This window comes from Paralichthys olivaceus, chromosome 3 (genome assembly GCF_024713975.1).
Source record: "Paralichthys olivaceus isolate ysfri-2021 chromosome 3, ASM2471397v2, whole genome shotgun sequence".
Taxonomy (NCBI): domain Eukaryota; kingdom Metazoa; phylum Chordata; class Actinopteri; order Pleuronectiformes; family Paralichthyidae; genus Paralichthys; species Paralichthys olivaceus.
Window position 1 is genome coordinate 13,763,852 of NC_091095.1, and position 7,771 is coordinate 13,771,622.

Genomic DNA, 7,771 nt, shown 5'->3' on the forward strand with positions numbered 1-7,771 from the left:
GATTAGTCAATGATTAAGATATTTGATAACTGCAGCCCACCAGGAGTATTTTAGTGCCCCTCCACTAAAGATTATGTTTTGCTTCATCTGTGCAGGATGATGAATGAGCAGCGCTTGGATCAGTAGAGGAAATTTCTCAATGTAAAGGTATGATGTTTTTTCCTGGAAACAGATGATGTCTTATTTATTCTTTATACCAGGTGCTTTGGGGGGAACAGGCTGATAAGCCGTACAGACGTTAACAAGTTATAAGTTAAATTGTCATCACCAAATCTCTGTGTCCTAAAGGGCATGTTATAAATCTGGAAAAACAAGCTGACCATATATCATTAGACTGAATGTAGAGAATTCTGTATAGGTCAGACATATCTAATCCTTGGATCATCTCGCCAAACCACTGTTGTGTCTTCTCTATCTTTCTCTAAGAAAGTCAGAGCACCCTCTCACAGAGATATGTTATATATCTGGGCCCCCAAACCAATCTTGGGTCCTACGAATACTGCAATAGAAATAAGTGAAGGGCAAAGGGTATTATTATAACACAATATTATTATACAATATGTTTATTTCTTCTTCCTCAGACTTTACTGTATTCACTGTCATCCTGGGCTAGAGAGGCCCAAAACCTTGACAATGCATAAGTGGAAGAAAATAACATTTTATTAACAAAATTAAAACCTAAACCATAAAAAAAAATCCATAATCCATATAACATATGAATACCCCCCACTTCATCCTCCCCTTCCAAACATGAAGGGGAATCTGTGGTAGCCTTCAGTTATTTTAAAAACTCAAAAGGTGTTTAGTTTGTCCAGTTTGGACTTCTGTAAAATAAATGGTGTAAAGATAAAGTATTTAAATATAAAGGGGTCATTCTAGGGTAAACAAAACAACATTTCATACAATTTAGATGAAACACACTAGTGAAAACATCACTAGAATTGATTTATATAAAATGTTTACCTATATACATCCCTTTCACTAAATCTTACACATTGAACCTTTACAGTTTATCCAGTTAATTCTAAATGATCGGTAAAGTCTTTCGACCCAGGACGAACTTAGACTCCATATTCATTATAAAGACTGTTTTTATCTAACGTGTTATTGTTGTTTATTCTTGTTTATTGGGATTTTTATTCTCCTGACTCTCAGACGGCGCATCATCATCACTTCCCTGGGTGTGTATCAAGCCAACGCGTGGTCTCCTCCCATTGGCCGCGAGCCCCAACGCTTCCTGGTTGAAGCTGGGAGGCGTCGTCCAATCAGGTGCAGACATCTGTTCCGAGGCAAGAGGCGAGAGGCGGCCGCGTCCCTGCGCTTCTTCTCCCCGCTGCTGCATCACTGTCTGACGGAGCGGAGCCGCAACACGCACCATACCGACTCGTTTAGTGTTGGTAGTTGAGGTCTGTAGTCTATTTGAATTGGACCGGCTCTCAGCTCGTCAGTATGACCGCCCTGCCACTGCTGCTGCTGCTGGCCGTGTCGGCCGCGTCGGTCCTGGCCGAGTCCTCTGTGTATCTGCGAGAGCAATTTGAAGATGGAGGTGAGGTCCTTGACCCTGAAACACATCTTTACATTCGAATCGTCTCTGCTTAGTTTGATTGAATATGTCACACGGTACTGTAGTGAGTGGGTGATGAACCGGCAGACCCATCCTATGTTCGCCTCAATGAATCAATGATTGATTTTGATGCTATGTTATGAGTTCACCTGTATTTTTTATGATGCATTGCTTTCTAATTTTCTTATATCTTGAATCTACATCACCACCATTCATCTTTGACCCCTCTCCCTCCCTCCCGTCCTCCCCAGCCATCATCACACCCTCTCTCTCCTCCCCCATCCCCCTCCTGCTCCTCTTTGCCCTGGTCATTCAGTCAGTCATTCATGCATTCACCCTCCTTCACCTAGCAGTCCTCCTCCTTCTTTCACTACCTTCTTTCATTGTCAGTCAGTGTGGATTGTGAAATCAGCCTCACAATACATGCACAGCCCCACTGCACCTGCACCGATGCACCATTTGCAGTTATTTGTGAGTCTTTTTTTTACCCTAAACTTGTTTGTGCAGATGCTTGGACGAGTCGCTGGGTGGAATCCAAGCACAAGTCAGACTATGGCAAGTTTGTCCTGACGGCAGGGAAGTTCTATGGAGATGCAGAGAAAGATAAAGGTGAGTGGAAATTATAACTTTAATCTTACAGGGTGCATCATGTGTAAGACGATCTACACTTGCAGATTTTAGGTGCCGTCTCTCTCTAAATTAGACATCGAGGCAAATTAAATAAATTGACGCAATGGACAGTTTTTGGTGCTGTAGTTCATATGACAACGAACTGGTGTCAGAGTCTGTGGGCTCACATGTCGAGATTTTCTATGCAAATGTGTTTATTGTGAATAAAGGGCTTCTAGCTGTGATTCTGAAAATGTGCCCATATCCCAGTGAAGTCAGCAGGGGGTGCAGTCACTGTGTTTCAGAGTTGTTTCATTCCTCACTGTCTGTAGAGTAGCTCCAGTATCTGTCTCCACATGATGTCATCACAGACTGCCACTCGTTTTGTGCAGCTTGTGAAGAGACTAGTTAAAATTCCCAAATTCCAACTAACCTGCACACTTCTACTGACAACGTGGATGTATTGTGCAGTATGTTGGATTTGTACTCAGTACAGACAGTGACACTGTTTCTGCTGCAGGTCTGCAGACGAGTCAGGACGCTCGCTTCTACGCCCTGTCAACCCGTTTTGATGACGTCAGCAACCAGGGCCAGTCTCTGGTCATCCAGTTCACGGTGAAACATGAGCAGAGCATCGACTGTGGTGGAGGCTACATTAAACTGTTCCCCTCCTCCCTCAGCCAGGAGGGCATGCATGGGGACTCTGTCTATAACATCATGTTTGGTAAGTTTGGACACTTCCCTCTGTTGTCTCATATGATTATTCCTCAGTGATAACAGTACAAGCAATCTATAAGAGCAGACACCTTGATAGTTTTGGAAGATCTGTTGCAGTAAGATGTTTCCTCTCTTTTGTTTCACCAGTTTTTCAGCTCTTGATTTAATTTATGTACCCAGAAAAATTGGCATAATTTAAACATTTCTTTCTGTCATCCACCTAAAAAAGTACACGTGTATTGAAGTTTTTTTTCATTTTGTGTGGATTTGAAGTACAGTGGAAACTACATATAGTGATCACACTGGCCCCCCCACACACACACACACACTGAGTTGTTTGAATTGAACACAAATATCTCCACAAATTTTTACATAATGATCGATACTTTTCTTTAATGAGTCAAATCTTTCCTCATAGCTGTGTGCGCATTCATCAGCGCATCCCGCTTTCTCTCTCTTCCTCTCACTCGCTCTTGCACTGACACAAACACACACCAACAGAGGCACTCACACAGTGACATCAGACACACGTATAAACTCAGACCATATAAATGATTGATCACCATAGGCGGTTTCCACTGTATTTGTTATCTCTTTGCTTAGTTTCATCTCCCTACTGAAGAACCACATTATACATTCTCACTTTTATTTGTTTAGGTCCCGATATTTGTGGCCCTGGCACAAAGAAGGTTCATGTTATCTTCAACTACAAAGGCAAGAACCATTTGATCAACAAGGACATCAGATGCAAGGTGAGACATCAGTTAATGACAGTTGTTTCCATATTTAACTGGGAAAAGGCAAAAGCTTTTTCTATTTGTTATTGCATGACAAAATGAGTTGGAGAGTTTTTTATACTGTAAACACATCATCTGCAGGATGATGAGTACAGCCACTTGTACACGTTGATCGTCAACCCTGACAACACCTACGAGGTCAAAATCGACAATAAGAAGGTTGAGTCTGGCAATCTGGAGGACGACTGGGACTTCCTGCCCCCCAAACAAATTAAGGACCCAGAAGCCAAAAAGCCAGAGGACTGGGATGACAGGGAGAAGATTCCCGACCCTGATGATAAGAAACCAGAGGTCAGTCTGTTTGAGCCATTCAAGGATTCTTTTTGTATTTGTATTGTGTTTGTGTAATTGTATGTCTATTTTTTTCTACTTCTAAACTTTAATTTGAATCTTGACAGACAGAATTCACTTCATTTCTATGAAACAAATCCTTATAACAAATGGACCATTTTTTTTTTATGGCTCAGTGGAGTAATCTCTTCTGACATCACATCCTGTCCAAACACTTAACACACCTAACTAGCCTAACCTAGCACTGGGTACAAGTCTTAACCTGATCTTCTACACTTTAACAGTACTTCCCACCTGCCTACTGAAGCTGTAGTATTGTCCTTCGGTTGTAAGTTGCTTTGGATAAAACCATTTTATTTTGTAGGACTGGGACAAACCTGAGAACATCCCTGATCCTGATGCTAAGAAGCCTGATGACTGGGACGACGAGATGGACGGAGAATGGGAGCCACCTATGGTCACTAACCCAGATTACAAGGTGAGCAGTAAATAATTAATACACTTACTACACACGTTACATTTTGTAGGTTACACTACTGTTGCCGGGGGATGTTAGACACATGCTTAACCCGCTCCCAGTCATCGGCTTTATAACATCTTAACAGGAAACCTATCATGTTGTTGCACTGACACAAGCAAAACCTTGTGCATGTGTAGTAGATGAATGACTATATTTACTTTGGGCCATTTTATTTGAAATTCTCTGTGTAGTTGTGTATGTTCTATATGGTGCCTTCAAAGATTCACTAAAAATAACCTGTGTTGCGATGTGAGAAAAATGAGATCCCAGTAGTCTTGATGAGGTGGTAGAATTAGTTTATTCCTTCAGCATGCAGGTAAACAAACAGACTAGCTTGTATCGACTCAAGGTCTTCATCAAGGTCTGACAAACAATTCATCAGTAGGAAGTTGAGACTGTTGATGCTTGACTGCTGTGGCCTAAAGCAGCACCGATAGAGGGCGCCAAATCATAAGTGTGGGCGCCTCTGTGCCAGAAAATTAAAAATGTGACATATTTTTTTGCATTATTTTATGCAAATATAGCTACTCTTGGAAATGTCCAAGTACTCTTAACAAATTGTGTGGGGGAAGAGTAAGAGATAAATAAATAGAATAAAAATTAATAGATATTTATTAACTCCTATTCTGGCATCAACCTCACATTTAATCAACAGATTCATGCATACAATAAAGGAATAAATATGTAAAAGAGAAGCAAACCAAAAGAGTTAATACCTACCTAGGAAAAATCAATTGTCAATAAAATAACAGGTCCCTCCCTGTCTGTGTGCTGTCCATAGGGAGAGTGGAAGCCCAGAGAAATCAGTAATCCTGCCTACAAGGGCAAGTGGATCCATCCTGAGATTGACAACCCTGAGTACACAGCCGATTCTGAGATCTATAAATATGACAGCATTGGTGTGATTGGCCTGGACTTGTGGCAGGTAAGAGCGCACTGAAGCAGATTCTTTATTTCCTGTTTAATCGTCAGTTTGCTGAAATTAAGAACAACAAACTAGCATATGACTTTTAGTTTAATCTTGTTCACTCTGGAACAGGAAAGTGTTACTTAAATTATTAATGTTTTGTGTTTGTTACTAGTTTGTGCACAACTGTTTTTTTTGTTGTTTTTTTTCATTTGGGGCAAAGAGACTGTTTTTCAGTTTCATATGAAGTAAAATGGAGATCCTATGGATTTATCCAAAACATGTTTAAAAGATGTATCTTAATTTTATTGTCTTACCTGAACTACCTGACAGTAACATATGCTTTTTATTTTATGAAGGTCAAGTCTGGTACGATCTTCGACAACTTCCTGATCACCAATGATCCAAACCTGGCAGAGGAAGTCGGAAATGACACATGGGGAAAAACAAAGGCAAGTCAGAAATCATACATCTTTACTGTAGCCACATGTGCTGCCCATATAGCTTTAGTTTGTATGTGTGTACAAACTGTTTAAGTTCAGCGCTCTGTGGTTAATAATAAGTTAAGGAAGTTAAGGAATTATTTATTAAAAATGTTTAATTTGCTTTTTCCATCTACTCCAGGATGCAGAGAAGAAGATGAAGGAAAGCCAAGAGGAGGAGGAGAGAAAGAAACGGGAGGAAGACGACATGAAGAAGACAGAAGAGGCAAAGGACGAGGAGGAGGAGGAAGAAGAGAAAGATGAGGATGAAGAGGAGGAGGAGGAAGAAGAGGAGGAGGGGGAAGAGCAGGAGGAAGAGGAGGAGGAAGATGATGGCACAGACTCTAAACTCAAGGATGAGTTATAAACTGCTGAGAAAAGAACCTGACTGTGTGAGTCAGGAAGCCAATGGGAACACGGCTGGTGACTGAGATGATTGACCCTCATGGCTGACACCGTGGGGTGGGGTGGGTTGGGATGGGATGGGGTTTCTCAATTATTTGTTTACAAAGCAAGGGAATGTGTGAAAATGACGGTTCTGTTCCCTGTTTCCTTGTGCTACTGCTATTATTATTGTTATTAAATGAGGAATAGTAATAGAAAAGAATGAAGACGTCTGTCAGGACCTGGAATTTGTTTCACAGCAGAATCATGTAAATTGTCATTTCTGTTTTTGCAAAAATCTGGGTTTTAATGAAGTTTAATGTTGTTGTGACATGAAAAGCTATATTTGGTATGTGGATGGTACCATGTACATGTTTTGTTTACCTCATGTGTTTTGTCTCATTAACCTGTGTCATTTGTTTTTTGTTAATCTTTTGTCGTCAGGCCTGTTCGTCTGCCTCCTCCTTAATGTAGATCTCACAGAGTTAGACGTCATGGTGCCGGTTATTCAGTCTGTGCTTATTTAAACCTTAATGATTCAAACAAAGCTTCATGGCATGAGGACGAGGAAGAGTGCATAAGACCTAACACCAGATGTTTGACAACTCTTCCAAAAAAAACTTGTTCATAGGAGGATAACATGGGGTGCTTCAAGATAAAATCCCTCACATTGTTTTGTACTGTGAAGTTAATACTTTTCTCACTTCAGTGCACATACTGTGGTCATGTGTGTCTCAATCAACTTTTCTCAAACTCTGATGTACATTAAGAGCATTTCAGTAGCATCAAAGCTTCCGCTCATTTGGTACACACTCTCTTTAGGTTTACTTATTGTTGCACACAACCTGTTCCTCACTTCTGATGTCACTTTCTCTGCACTGCTGTTCCCCAACACACACACACACACACACACTGTCTCAAACAGAAAAATGATCCTTTTTTAAAAGATGCATTTTGTACTAATGGTAGTAACTGAAGTGGGAAGATTTTCATGTTGCTGTGTAAAAAACAAAAATGATAGGAAGGTGAACTGTCCAATAAAAACAACTGGAAGAAAATGAGCAGATATACTTCTCAGTTTCATGTGTTTTAATTGATTATTATTACAATTATATTCTTTATCTTATATATGAGTCGTAGTTGATTTTGAGGGCCACATTGTTTTGGTGGCATTTGTCTGTATCATATACTTATACTGTATTTTAATTTAATATGTTTTACTTGTACTCTGCCACCTTTTAGGACGAGCGTACTTTTTATTCCACTACATTATTCTGACCGCTGAAGTCACCAGTTACAAAACATGATCTGCTGATTTTTCATTTATTGAAATATATGTGCACACAAAATATACATTTATAGATGTATATACATTTAAATACATGGATAGATAGATCAATACTTTGCATACATATAAAAAATCAGTCAGAAGAAAAGTAAAGCAACAAAAACAACAACAGACACTCCCCACCCACCCAGGGCTCTGACTCTTATGGAAAT

The 7,771-nt window shown here is 40.1% G+C and overlaps 1 protein-coding gene across 1 annotated transcript; it reads left to right on the forward strand.

Annotated features, from left to right (window-relative positions):
• Nucleotides 1–1,259: 1,259 nt before the first annotated feature.
• On the forward strand, nucleotides 1,260–7,341 carry calr (calreticulin). Its single transcript, XM_020081423.2, has 9 exons — nucleotides 1,260–1,546; nucleotides 2,072–2,173; nucleotides 2,694–2,897; nucleotides 3,548–3,642; nucleotides 3,769–3,978; nucleotides 4,343–4,456; nucleotides 5,280–5,423; nucleotides 5,765–5,857; nucleotides 6,030–7,341. The coding sequence occupies exons 1-9, from the start codon at nucleotides 1,450–1,452 to the stop codon at nucleotides 6,252–6,254; spliced, it is 1,284 nt and encodes a 427-aa protein (XP_019936982.1). The 5' UTR covers nucleotides 1,260–1,449; the 3' UTR covers nucleotides 6,255–7,341.
• Nucleotides 7,342–7,771: the final 430 nt, after the last annotated feature.

What these genes read in the sequence shown, in the direction of transcription:
- calr (XM_020081423.2), top strand. Translation starts at nt 1,450, where the DNA reads ATGACCGCCCTGCCACTGCTGCTGCTGCTGGCCGTGTCGGCCGCGTCG. An exon ending in AGATGCAGAGAAAGATAAAG is followed by an intron (nt 2,174 to 2,693) that starts GTGAGTGGAAAT and finishes TTTCTGCTGCAG; the next exon opens with GTCTGCAGACGAGTCAGGAC. An exon ending in TTGGCCTGGACTTGTGGCAG is followed by an intron (nt 5,424 to 5,764) that starts GTAAGAGCGCAC and finishes TATTTTATGAAG; the next exon opens with GTCAAGTCTGGTACGATCTT.